The sequence below is a fragment of the Euprymna scolopes genome, chromosome 10 (assembly GCF_053919585.1).
Source record: "Euprymna scolopes isolate OS-2025 chromosome 10, ASM5391958v1, whole genome shotgun sequence".
NCBI classification, from domain to species: domain Eukaryota; kingdom Metazoa; phylum Mollusca; class Cephalopoda; order Sepiida; family Sepiolidae; genus Euprymna; species Euprymna scolopes.
The window spans coordinates 156,030,437-156,045,502 of record NC_136491.1 but is presented as its reverse complement, the minus strand read 5'-3'; the positions used below and the strand labels follow the sequence as shown (position 1 = coordinate 156,045,502).

Below are 15,066 nucleotides of genomic sequence, written 5' to 3'. Positions count from 1 at the left end.
ACCCCCAGCAACAGAATCACTCTGTGATTCAGCCGCCACAAGACATCCAAGTAAAACATTGGATGAATAATCTAGAAGTGTATATATATATATATATATATATATATAGTAAAAAAATCATTGCATGAAAGGAAAAACAAAACATGTTTTAACGCAACACGAAAAGGATTTATTCAAAGTAGAAGAAAGTTGGACAATGTTCGAATGAAGAAAAGAAAGTTCTTTGGATTCTTGAAAGTCTTCCAGCAGTTATTTTCAGGCGAAAATAGTCTGTGCTTGAGGAGTCAGTAGACAGGAACAGGAGAGAGAGAGAGAGAGAGAGAGAGAGAGAGAGAGAGAGAGAGAGAGAGAGAGAGAGAGAGAGAGAAGGGCTGTCTTTCCTCATTTCAATTTCTGCTGACCATGATTCCCAAAGGGGCTGAAATAGTTCTTCAGGAGGTAGATGAAATCAATGCGCCCTGGAAGCTGATTGGTTAGTGTATGGCCAAATCACCTAGTAGGGACATTTATCCGTGAGAGAAAATAAATCTCTATTTATGACTGCAACAGAACTTGTTGCTTTATTTAAATCAAAAAGAAAACAGAAACTTAAATTATTTGCAAGGATAATTTTTTTAAACTTAATTCTTCTAAATTATTTGCAAGGATAATTTTTTTAAACTTAATTCTTCTAAATTATTTGCAAGGATAATTTTTTTAAACTTAATTCTTCTAAATTATTTGCAAGGATAATTTTTTTAAACTTAATTCTTCTAAATTATTTGCAAGGATAATTTTTTTAAACTTAATTCTTCTAAATTATTTGCAAGGATAATTTTTTTAAACTTAATTCTTCTAAATTATTTGCAAGGATAATTTTTTTAAACAAATATACAAAAAAAAAAAAAAAGAAAGAAAAACGAAAATAACTATATGTGATAAAAATAGTTATGAATGAACTTTTATTTTCTGAAAATTATATTTTTAAAATTTATTTTTTGAAAGCAAAATTTAAAAAAAAAAACAAAAGACAAAACAATGTTTGAAACAGCATTATTTTCACTAGATAAAAATAAACATAAAACAAGACAATAAGTCAGTCGTGAGAGTGGAAACCTCGGTCTAACAAGGTTAGAGTAGTCCAACATCTTACCTGGACTTTAATTCCTATTGCATAAAGTATTCCTAAAGTTATACCATGGAAATGTCGCTAACTCAAAAACTATTTATTTGATCAGGTTGAAATATTACACAGTGGCTATTATTATCAAAGAGCATACAACTATATACTCATATATTAAATTTGGAAAAATCCAAAGTTGAAATTTCGTCATAGCTTGAAATTTTTAAGGGTCAAAGGTCAAGTTCATGGTCATATAAGATTCAAAACTTCATTGGCTACAATATGGGGCGAGTAGTGAACCTATGATAAAAAGAACTAAGATTATTACCAAAAGTGTGACTTTGATTTTTTTTATTTGACCTTTGATGTAGATATCTAAAAATTAAATCAGTTTTAAGCTAAAGTGCGATCGATATTTTGACCAAGTTTCATGACAATTAGTCTAGCGATGTAGTCAATAGGCTGTACGCAATAAATTCGACTGAAAATCATAATGTTCTCAGCCAAGTTAATAAAGGCTAAACCGCTTTCTAATACAAATAAAAATGAGTTATTGATTTTGTTTTGGAAAATTTTAAGTTTAGGTTTTAATACTTTACATCTCTATAAAGTTAGTCAGTTTATTGCACTGGCAATGACAGTAAAATCATAATTTCATACACAAAATAAAACTTTTTAACACGCTGAGCATATTCACGTGATTGACATATCTCTGGCTAATTAATTTGCATATTGATTTAAAAAATGACATTGCACTAAACCACCATTTGTTTTTTGAAGTTTGAAATAGCCTTTTCATCTTTTCTTTTTAATTATTTTAATCTGTTACTTTCTGAGAACAAATACATTTTTATTATAAAAGTTTTTCCTCTGAGATGTCTCTAAGTATGTCTCACTGGGTCTGTCATGCTGTGAGATGTCTCTAAGTATGTCTCATTGGGTCTGTCATGTTTAAGCTGTAAATCAATTTTTTGGTTACGATTAAGTTTGAAAAGGTATAGTTGGATGCACTCAAGCTTAATTTTTAAAAAAAGATTCTCATCATTAAACATGCAGATTGAATGCTAGTAATGGAACGATTCCAATATTTTTCCCGATTCCAATACTGATTCTGATTCTTTATAAATCTCTAAATATTCAATTATAAAGTTATTATTTTTCCCATTTACCGTAAAAACACATATTAAATGTGCAGATATTTTCTTAAGCATAATAATAAATACTTGTGGGGGATGATCCATAGATTTTAGCTTTACTGGTTGTTTAAAAATCAAAAATAATTATTATTTTATCATTAGTACTAGCAGGGAAAGATTTCGCTTGAAAAAAAAAAAAAACGAATAAAAAAGACAATTAAAGGAATGGTTTTTGGCATTGAAAAATAGGCACAATTTTTTTTCCGATTCCGGTACGATCAAAAGTTCTGATTTTCCGATTCCACTTAATTATCCCAACACTATTGAATGCATTCATTTTTTTTAAAGTATTTTTTTTTTTATTTCTTTGTAAAATCATAAAATTTGTAAGAATAAAAAACAAATTGGATTTTAAAAAATGAAGGAATTTTATAAAACATTTGAAAGATTTATGGCAGAATAAAGATGGATGAAAAAAATGTTATTGGAAATAAAAACGTTTTTCATAATTCTGTTATTACATCATCATCGTCATCTGTGATTCTGTGTAAAATGAAAGAGCCACCATTTTCTGCAGGTTTTGTACTCAGCGCCTTTTCGTTGGTCACAATGGCTGAGGCATCTTTGTCTATTTGTACTTTAATATCCTTTGTATTCAAGTCAGTATTTTGGGGATTTTTGATGGATTCCCCTGAAGAATCCAGTTCGTTAATTAGAGAATTAAGTATGGGCAGAGAATTCTCGATTTCTACGTCAACTTTATCGATTGCATCAGTTTTTGACTTTGCTTCATCTGAGGAAAAAGGTGACTGGTGTATTGTGTGGTTTTCCGATGATGAAGGGTTTACCTCTGAAACAGAAGGGTGGCCATCTTTGGCACTGGATGAATCAAACTCAACGTTGTCTGGTTGTGTAGTTTCACCTTGAAAAGATTCATTATGTTCATCCGTTCGTTTATTTAGTAAATTTCCATTTCGTTCAGTTGTAGAAGCAGAATAATTGGACGTCAAACTAATTAAATAGAAATAAAAAAAAAAAAAAACGATTGACAAAAACAAAAAAAAAGTTGAAAAAACAAAACAAAACAAAAAAAAACTATATTCTTAACTTGGAAGATGCAAACTTTTGTAATTCTTATACTTTCAACTAACATTTTATTACATAAACTATACAGTATAATAGGGTTCAATTTAAACAAATTTTAGGTACAAAAGACATCTACACCAACACAATCAGAATTGTGTAGAATGAAGAATAGGATGATTTTGATGATACACACAATAATTTATAAATGTTATATGATTTATAACTATTTTATGATTATAAAATATTATTTATGAATATTATGATTATAAAATATAATTTATAGATATTATATGATTTATAAATATTATATGATTATAAAATATGATTTATAAATATTATATGATTTGTAGATATTATATGATTTATAAATATTATATGATTGTAAAATATGATTTATAAAGATTATATGATTATAAAATACAATTTATAAATATTATATGATTGTAAATAAGATTTATAAATATTATATGATTATAAAATATGATTTATATATATTATATGATTATAAAATATGATTTATAAATATATTATAAAATACGATTTATAGATATTATAAGATTATAAAATATGATTTGTGAATATTATATTTTATAAAATATGATTTATAAATATTATATTATTATAAAATATGATTTATAAATATCATATGATAATAATATATTTTTTATAAATTTTATATGATTATAAAATACAATATATAGATATTATATGATTATAAATATGATTTATAAATATTATATGATTATAAAATATGATTTATAAATAATATGATTATAAAGGTATTATATGATTGTAAAATATATTTTATAAATATTATGATTATAAAATATGATTTATAAATATTATATTACTATAAAATATGATTTATAAATATTATATGATTATAAAATATGATTTATAAATATATGATTATAAAATTTGATTTATAAATATTATATGATTATAAAATATTATTTATAAATATATGATTATAAAATATTATTTATAAATATATGATTATAAAATATTATTTATCGATATATGATTATAAAATGCAATTTATAGATATTACTAGCATGGGTGCCCGGCGTTGCCCGGGTGTTTGGAGGTGTATGTTGAGCAAAAAAACAAAAAAAAAACACAAAAAACGGTCAATTTTTTAAACTTTGATCCCTATTATGACCCCTTAACATTTGTTGTTTTTGGGCTCAAATCAAGTTATAAAGTTAGATCCATGTCCAAGGAACCTATATCTAAAATTTCAAGTGTTTAGACCCAAAATTGTCGGGGAGTTTGGTAGAGTTCTCAAAGGTCAAATCGTTGAACTTTGACCCCTTAACAGCCAAATTTCTGGCCCCAAACCGATCACATAGATTTTCCCAAATCTCAGTACCCTGTATATCAAATTTCGAGTCTGTAGACTAAAAATTGACAGAGTTATTACGTAGGGAAATGTACGCAGACACGTTCACTTTTATAGATAGATAGATAGATAGATAGATTGGATACAATATATTGTAATGATTTAAAAAATATTTTTAAAAAAAGACTCATGCGCCACCACCGAGAATCGAAACCAAAACGTTCAGCTCACGATTTATTTTGCCTCTGCCGTCAATGACTGGGCTATGAAAACATGTTTACTGCAAGGCTAAAAATTAAAACATGAACCAATAGCTACTATGTTATGCATTCGTAATGCCGGCGTTCGACCTTCACCTGGCAAATTTCATTTTTTAAAAAATTTTCACAGTTTTGCACCGATTTTTTCGGGCTAAAACCCAAATATAAAGTTTTGCATGGATTCAAATACCTTATATATGAAGTTTCATGTCTGTAGACCAAAAACTCTAGGAGGAGTTTGGTAGGCAAAATTTGTTAAACAAAAATATATACGTATACATAAATATATATGGAAACAATTTTGTGTTTACTGTAAACTTTTTACGCAAATATTATGCAAGTATAAACCATGTAGAATATCTGCATGAATATAATTACAAGTAATAGTTAACTAAAGATGATCATCTCATAAGAAAACCGAAGCAACTAATAGGGAATTAATTAAAATGAATGTTTAAAAGAATATGCAAATTAGCTTGATCTTTTGCTGATAAATACAATTCCACGATCTATATATAAGAAAATTGTATTTTCTTTTTAAGTAAATAGAAAAGAGGGTTTTTAATATGAATATCGATACACACAAAAGAAAAACGAATACATAGTATAGAGAGATATGATTATAAAATAAAACATGATTTATAAATATTATTATAAAATAAAATTTATAAATATTATATGATTATAAAATACAATTTATAAATATTATATGATTATAAAATACAATTTATAAATATTATGATATTATGAAATATGATTTATAAATATCATATTATTATAAAATAAAATTTATAAATATTATATGATTATAAAATACAATTTATAAATATTATATGATTATAAAATACAATTTATAAATATTATATGATTATAAAATACAATTTATAAATATTATGATATTATGAAATATGATTTATAAATATCATATTATTATAAAATAAAATTTATAAATATTATATGATTATAAAATACAATTTATAAATATTATATGATTATAAAATACAATTTATAAATATTATATGATTATAAAATACAATTTATAAATATTATGATATTATGAAATATGATTTATAAATATATTATGATAAAATAAAATTTATAAATATTATATGATTATAAAATACAATTTATAAATATTATATGATTATAAAATACAATTTATAAATATTATGATATTATGAAATATGATTTATAAATATCATATTATTATAAAATAAAATTTATAAATATTATATGATTATAAAATACAATTTATAAATATTATATGATTATAAAATACAATTTATAAATATTATATGATTATAAAATACAATTTATAAATATTATGATATTATGAAATATGATTTATAAATATCATATTATTATAAAATAAAATTTATAAATATTATATGATTATAAAATACAATTTATAAATATTATATGATTATAAAATACAATTTATAAATATTATGATATTATGAAATATGATTTATAAATATCATATTATTATAAAATAAAATTTATAAATATTATATGATTATAAAATACAATTTATAAATATTATATGATTATAAAATACAATTTATAAATATTATATGATTATAAAATACAATTTATAAATATTATGATATTATGAAATATGATTTATAAATATTATATGATTATAAATATAATTCATATTAGGTTGATAAGAAAGTTCTTGTGAAATTTTGTATTTTGATTTCAAATGATGTATTTTCAAATAAGTTTTCATTATAATATCTTCCCTTTATACATCATTTAAATTACAATCGTTTTAAAACAATTATTTCTGCTTTTCAGAACGTTGCATACAAGATAGAAAAAAAGCAAATTCACAGAAATTTTTTTATTTCAATTCAAGCTAGGCCGAAAAGCTGCTGAAACAGCTCGCAATATCAATTAAGCATTTGGCCCAGGAACTCCTACTGAATGCACAGCACAATGGTGGTTTAAGAAATTTTGTGGTGGCAACGAAAGTCTTGAATATGAGCGTAGTGTTTATCCATCGGATGTTGACAACAATCAATTAAGAGCTTTAGTTGAAGCCAATCCATGTACAACTGTGCGAGAACTTGCTTCTGAATTAAAAATAACATATACAACGATTTCCAACCACTTGAGAGAGATTGGAAAGACAAAAAAAACTTGATAAATCGGTGCCGCACGAACTGAACAACAACCAAAAGAAATGCCGTTACGTAGTGTCGTCTTCTCTTCTTTTACACAAAAAGAATGAACCATTCCTCAACCAGGTTGTGACATGCGATGAAAAGTGGGTTCTTTATGACAATCAGCAATGCTCAGCTTAGTTGTTAAACGCCGACGAAGCTCCACGACACTTCCCGAAGCCAGAGTTACACCAAAAGAAGGTCATGCTGACTGTTTGGTGCTCTGCGGCTGGTCTAATCCATTACAGTTTTTTATAATGTAGGCGAAACCGTTACAGCAAAGTAGTACTGTCAACAAATGGATGAAATGCATCAGAAACTTCAACAACAACACCCAGCATTAGTCATCAGAAAAAGCCCAATTCTCCTCCACTACAATGCTCGACTGCATGTTGCTAAACTAACCCTGCAGAAGGTGAACAAATTAGGCTACAAAACTCTGCCTCATTCACCATACTCTCCAGACCTCTCACCTACTAATTATAATTTTTTCAAGCACCTTGACAACTTTCTGCATGAGAAATGCTTCAAAAACCTAAGCGAGATCAAAAACACCTTAAACGGCTTCATCGCCACCAGAACGCAAGATTTTTTATGTTACTGGTTTAAATACACTTGTTTTGCGTTGGCAAAAGTGTGTTGATTCTAATGGTGCTTATTTCGATCAATAAATTTTTGTTTGAGCCGAAATATGTTCATCTCAATTTAAAAGTTTAAAACCGCAATAACTTTCTTGACAACCTCATATATATTATATGATTTCTAAATTTCAAACATTACAAAAACTAAACATCCTATTTCAATCACCTAAATTATTTCATATATGGTACACATTACATATTTTTCGTCATATCTGCACTGTATTCATGCGCTTATCAGTTAACAAATGAGTACTTATGCAAATTATGAACCATGTTGAAATAACGTTATTATTTAGAAAACCATTCTTAACATGGGAGGTGAGAACTTTTTGTAACTATTATATACTTTCAACTAACATTTTAATACACAAACAATACTGTATAAAAATAAATTTAACAAATTTTAAGTACAAAAAACATATCTGCAATAATGTAGCAAATCAGAACAAAGAATAGAGTGCTCCTTGCCAAAACAGCTGTGACCCCCCCCCTTAAAAGTAACCATCTTAAAAGAGCAGAATTTAATTGTCACAGGTAGGTTCTCTTTACTGTGCTAGAAAGATACTAACGCCCGAAAGTATCCTATACCTCTATAAGGCCACCATTCACCCATGTATAGAGTATTATTGTCATATTTGGGCTGGTGCATCTGCCACTAGTCTCTCACTCCTAGACAAGGTTCAACAGAGAGTCGCCAATCTGATAAGTCCTGAACTGTCATCTAAATTCAGCCTCTGTCACATCGAAGAAATGTTGCATTCCTTAGCCTGTTCTACAAGTACTTTAACAGTGAATGCTCGGACGAACTGCAAGCACTTGTGCCCCCTCAACATAAATACCCCCGACAAACCCAACAAGTAGCTAAATCCCACCCCTTAACAGTAGAGATCTCTAGATGTAAGAGAGCCTTCTACTCCAGTAGTTTCTTCCCCAGAACAGCTAGACTTTGGAATTCCCTTCCGGGTCCCCAACTGTACTGACATGCAGAAGTTCAAGTGCAACATGAACCAACATCTTGCTGCCCAACTCCCTACATAGTACCACTGATGCCTATGTCACTGATAGTAGCCCCCTACTACAAAGTGGCAATGTGCCTTGTTTGGGGTGAAAATGTAATAATATATATATATATATATATATATATATATATATATATATCGTTTTCTATCCAAAACAACAACTGATCAATTCTCATCTCATTCATACTGAAATATAAATTGCAAGCTATAATAAAAGCAACAAAATAATTTTTGACGGATTTTTTTTTAAAATTGTGTATAACCAAAGACACAAATACTAAATTTTTGCTAAATAAATAAAAAAAAAATAATAAAAAATAAAATAAAAAAATAATAAAAAAAAAAATATTTAAAAAAAAAATAATAAAAAGTTAAAAAAAATAATAAAAAATAAAATAATAAAAAATAATAAAAAAAAATAATAAAAATAATAAAAAAAAATTTTAAAAATAAGTAAATAAAATAAAAAATAAATAAATTAAAAAAAAAAAAAATAAATAAAAAAAAATAAAAAAATAAAATAAAATAAAAATATAAATTAAAAAATAAAAATAATAAAAATAAAATAATAAAAAATAAAATAATAAAAAAAAAAAATAAAATAAAAAAAATAAAAAAATAAATAAATAATAAAAAAAATAAATAAAACAGGTGAAATGTGAGTTCACAAAGACAACATTGCTGCAAACTTTTATAGAGTGCTGAGTGCGTTAGCAAAGAATTGAGTTAGGGTTACCCCCAAACAACCGCCCATCATTTTTCATTATCTTCATCAAATTGTTTGCCATCTTTTAAAAGCTAGTAGGAATCTGAATCTGACCGGATGCTGTTATAGTTACTGTCCACCGGCGAAAAGCGGCCATTGACATCGGTGCCTGTAGGTCTGGTGCATAAAAAATCAAACATAAAATGGTAAACATTAAAGATCGCAGCCATAGTAGAACGCGGAAAAAATCCTGTCGGTATTAAAATGGTTTTATGTTGTTATTTTTGTTAAATATTGATAACTGAGGAATCATTTTTATTTAAAATCAATTTAATATTATGCATTTAAACTTGAGAAAAAAATGCTTGAAATGTATCAACATTATTTGAATAAGCGAAATCAAAACAAAATAGCGACCGAATTTGCCCTGATGTTGTGTGATTTCGCTTATTTACATAAGTTATATGTGTAATGCTAAATGGATTTTAACCCAAAATGATCTGATCTGCATTTCATTTTGTGATTATTGCTTATCAGCTCTTATAGTCACCATGGGTCTGGAAGTAAACCATTACCTTAAGTAGAATATTTTATGAACTTTTTGGGATTTTTAAAAAAATTCTAAAAGAAAATATTTTGCAAATTCAACTTCATATATTGAGTTTTACTTACGTTTCTTGGTTGGTTATTTCCCTTTCATCGTCAAAAGCGATGTTTGCAAATTCTATGTTCCCATTTTGAAAAGAAGCAGACTTCTGCGAATTTTTGAGATTTCTTATCTTCTTTTGCACTCTACAAAAACAACAAAAAAAAAACAATTACATTCAGACGTTCCAACTTTTCAAAGAATATTAAAAGCAGTTACAAAACAAATAATGTAACATGTGATACCACACACACACACACACACACACACACACACACACACACACACACACACACAAGGTTGATTTTCATGTAATTCTTTCTCCCCTCTTCTTTCTCTTTCTTCTTTTTTTTTTTACATGGACGTCACCACTTATCAAGGCCCGGAAGCCACTCAGGGATAAGGGTTATTGTGTGTACAGTAATCAATGGGATAGTATTGTAGTAAGGGAGCGGTTCATCAGGAATTTGTTTATGTTGAACTTGAAGACATTCAAGTTGTAGTTAGGTGGGAAACAGACAAATGGAAGAGAGTTCCACAGTCGTGCACTTCTAAGAAAGAAGCTTTGCTCATGGAATCTACGCTTTGATTTAGGCACAGATAAAGAGTGGGGGAAATTAATGACAGTGGTTTCAGCTAGACGGGTATTTATCATGAAAGATTGGTGAGGGGGAGGCCAGAGATTAGAGCGCAGACGAGCACTTGCTCGTCTTATATATATATCTTTAGAGAAAACACATTATTCCAATGTCCTGTTTGACTGTCTACTGTGAACACATGCTGAAATGAAATTCATACTTAATTATATTTATTGCTGGTGGCCAGGAGGAAAGATGCTAGCCTACGAAGCCAAGGGTAGCTTTGTCACCGGATTCGATCAGTAGTAATTATTTCCTACACTGATGATTGTATAAGCATGAAACACTAATGTCTGTAGATATAAATTGTTAATATTTTTTTTTTTAAAGATTACTATATATACTAGCCGTACCCGGCCGTACTGTGACTCAGTTTGTGTAAATGGACCCTCCCCTAAAAAAAAAAAGACAATATTCATTTTTTTATTAAGAAGGAATTAGTGTGACAAACTGTCTTTTTTTCATTATAGAAAAATATCCGTTAGTTAATAAAGAAAATAGTTTATGTATTTATTTGTGGACTGTTATCCTCATCTCCTATAGCTGTTGTTTCACAACAATCTGTGAATACGTAATTAAAGGCGGAATGAAAAGTAGGTAGATAATTTTTTTTTTTTTGCTTTTGTGATAGCAATTTATCATAGCGAGCCACATGGTAAAACAAACACTCGGACACAGAAACACGCAAGAAAAATAATAATCAGAGTGATAGAAAAACGAGCGAGTGAAAGAATGATAGAGAGAGAGAGAGAGAGAGAGAGAGAGAGAGAGAGAGAGAGAGAGAGAGAGAGAGAAGGAGAATTGGGAAGAATATATACAGAATGGGGAAGAGACAGAGGAGATAAAAACTGTTGTAGATAATGTTTTTTTTCATTACAGCAGAAAAAGGAATGTAAAAAGCGAGTGAGCAAGCGAGAGAGAGGAAATAAAAACTTATGTTGATAACGTTGACGCTGTAGAATGTTTTTTTTATTTCAGCAGAAAAAGAAATCCAAAAAGCGAGCAAGAGAGAGAGAGAGAAAGAGAGAGAAAGGATATATACAGAGAGAGTGGGAGAGAGCGAGAGAAGAAATAAAAACTGCTGTAGATAATGTTGACGCTGTGAAATGTTTGTGGTCTTTTCTTTGGCATAAAAAGAACATTACACAGGCAAACAATATCTACACCAGTTTTTATTTCCTCTCTCTCCACCTCTGTTATATTATTCCCAACTCTCTCTCTCTCTCATATATATATATATATATATATATATATATATATATATATATATATATATATATGAAATTTATGACTGTGAGCCCAGAATGAGAAAGAGGAAATATCCAACTAGCATCGTCAGAATTCATAGATGGACATATATGCAGAATGGGGAAGAGACAGAGGAGATAAAAACTGTTGTAGATAATGTTTTTTTTTCATTTCAGCAGAAAAAGGAATGTAAAAAGCGAGCGAGCAAGCAAGAGAGAGAGAGGAAATAAAAACTGATGTAGATAACGTTGACACTGTAGAATGTTTTTTTTTATTTCAGCAGAAAAAGAAATCCAAAAAGCGAGCGAGAGAGAGAGTTAGAAAGAATATATACAGAGAGAGAGAGAGAGAGAGAGAGAGAGAGAGAGAGAGAGAGAGCTAGTATATAAACTCATAGACATAAAATAATCTTTCCATATATATATATATATATATATATATATATATATATATATATATATCACTCGTTTTTTACATTTCTTTTTATGCCAAAACATTTTACACAAGCAATATCTACTCTAGTTTTTATTTCCTCTCTTTCTCTCTCTCTATCTATATATATTCTTCCTAACTCTCTCTCTCTATCTCTCTCTCTCTCTCTCTCGATCGCTCACCCTATCTCTCATAGTCGAAAACCTATGCGAACAAGACAAGTAACATGATTAAAATCGTAGGAAAATATTATTAATTTAAATCGCTCACATCAAAAAAAATATAAAAAAGATTAAAAAAAAAAAAACTTTATAAATCAAAGTAAAAGAAAAAAGCTTCATAAACTCATAGACATAAAATAATCTTTCCATTTCCTGATTCAAAAATAATTCTTCCTTCTCAAATTCCGCCCATTCTTATTGGCAAAGAACTGACAATTCAATTATTCCGGAATCTACCTCTTAATACATAAATGGACATTCCAGAACTTTTCAAAAATGGCGGCACTCACTACAAGAGGCAATCGTTTAAAAAAACAAAACAAAAACAAATACAAACATAATAACCACTCATAAACAGAAAATTAAATACTGATAACCTTACCTATGCACATATAAACAACACGCCACTATCCCTCTCTCCCCCCAAAAAACAAACCCTGAAAAAAAATATGTATGGGTACCGTTGTTTATTTTTCGCTTTCAGAGCAACTTAGCGAACCTTGCAGTTTACAAATGCAATTTTCGATGCGAGTGAAGCAACCTCAGTATCTTTATAGAAAGAGCAGCACATGAATGTAGCGATTTGCTCGAGTAAACCAAAGTCTTTAAAGTGTTTGTTGAACTCTAGCAGACAATTGTGAATTTGTTTATCTAGCGGGCACTCTCAAGCTGCGCACATGACTACTCTTGTGTCCCCACAGCTCTGCCGTGAGGTTCAGAATGTTTGCTTGCACTAATGTTTTTTTATTCAATACCATGCAATCTACCCGCAGAGTCTCTACAATCAACCAGTCGATCACGATCAACGTAATGAGCGCCCTTGATATAATCTGTGGCTTATCCAATAAAATTAAATGAACAGTTACTAAAAGAATTGTTGGGATCTTTATAGAGCCACCATTCGTCCAGGCATGAAGTCTATTTGCAATATCTGGGCTGATGCATTTATCACTAATCTCTTCTTTTTGAATCCCCCAAAAGAGTTTCAAATCTAAGAGGTCCTTCATGATTGGCCAAGCTCCAACCTCTGTTCCATCACTACAATGTTCCATTCCTGTGCCAGTTTTACTCGTACTTTGATAGAATGTGTTCTGATGAACTCATAGTTCTTGTGCCCCCTCGACGTACACACTCACAACTAACCTGACAAACAGCAAAATCCCACCCCTTCACTTTTGAGGTCACTAGATGCCAGAAAGCCTTTTATTCTAATAGTTTCTTCCCATGAACTGCTAGACTTTGGAATTCCCTCTCTGTTTCTTGCTTTCCTGACTGTAATAACATGCAGATGTTTCAATGCAATGGGAATAGACATCTCACTGCTCAACTCCCTACAGTCTCCTGTTAGACATGATTCCAAGTAGTAGCCCCTGTGGCAATATTAAAATAAAAAAGAATTAAAAAAATATCTGTTGGAATAATAAAAAAAAAAAAAATTTGTAAAGAATACAGACTCATAAATTCCTTAAATGACTGACTAGTCCAAATCAAATTCAAGGTTGTTTTTGTCAAACTTCAAGAATCCGACTTTATATATAATAATCTTTATATATAAGAATCTTAACTTTATATATTAGATATTTGATTCTGAGTGTTTAAATCTGGTGATCATCTCACGTTTTCCCTTAAAGGGATCAAATGCTGAGGAAACATTTCATGATTGTTGATAAAGAAATTGTTCTAATAATTGATGAAGAAAATGAAAATCGATTGCCCTGCAACTTTCCTATCATTAAAGCTCACAAAGTGTCTACTTGAAATAGAGGAAACTAGCAGGGAGACATGACGTTGCCCAGGATTGAATGATGATCAGCGAATGTTTCACACTCCCATATTTTTATTGCCATCGAAATCGGTGAAATCGTCCATTTTTCAATCGAATCGATTGAGTTGGGACCCATCGCGATTCACTGAGAGAAAGCTTCATATGCCTCTCACAGTGACTTAGTTTACAATACATTGTAGTTTACATTGCACTGCAGAGAACCTATTGTTGATTTTATAAAATTGTTTTTATTTATATATAATGGCTTGCATTAAAGTGTAAATTGCAAAAATCAAGTATCATGCTTCAATTGTGCTCTAATCGGAAACATTCATTTTGAACGCGCTCCTGTCGTATCAAAGAACCTGTTGATTTTATGTGCCTGGCCTTACTGATTGCGCAGTGATAATGGCTTGAATTTAAGTTTAAAACGAAAAAAGTCATGTATCATAGTTCAATTCTGCTTTAAACAGAAATATTCATTTTGAACGCGTCCCTGCCATATCAAAGAACCTATTGCTGATTTTATATATTGAGCCTTTCGGCCTGTTTGGTAATAAAACTTCTCAAATGCACTTGTGATGTTAGGCTGTATAAGGTGTTCACTTTGGTCAAAATCGCATGTTCCTTCTTTAATCAGATTATTTCGAGGCACA

General features: G+C 29.1%; 1 protein-coding gene across 1 annotated transcript in view; it reads right to left on the bottom strand.

Moving 5' to 3' along the window:
- Positions 1-913: 913 nt before the first annotated feature.
- Positions 914-15,066, bottom strand: part of LOC145286323 (protocadherin Fat 4-like) — a 342,844-nt gene continuing 328,691 nt past the window's right edge. The window contains exons 47-48 of the mRNA XM_080135245.1: positions 10,133-10,252; positions 914-3,249 (exon numbers count right to left, since the gene is read on the bottom strand). Of these exons, the coding sequence (XP_079991371.1) occupies positions 2,742-3,249; positions 10,133-10,252 (628 nt within the window). The 3' untranslated portion in view covers positions 914-2,741. The remainder of the gene's footprint in view (positions 3,250-10,132; positions 10,253-15,066) is intronic.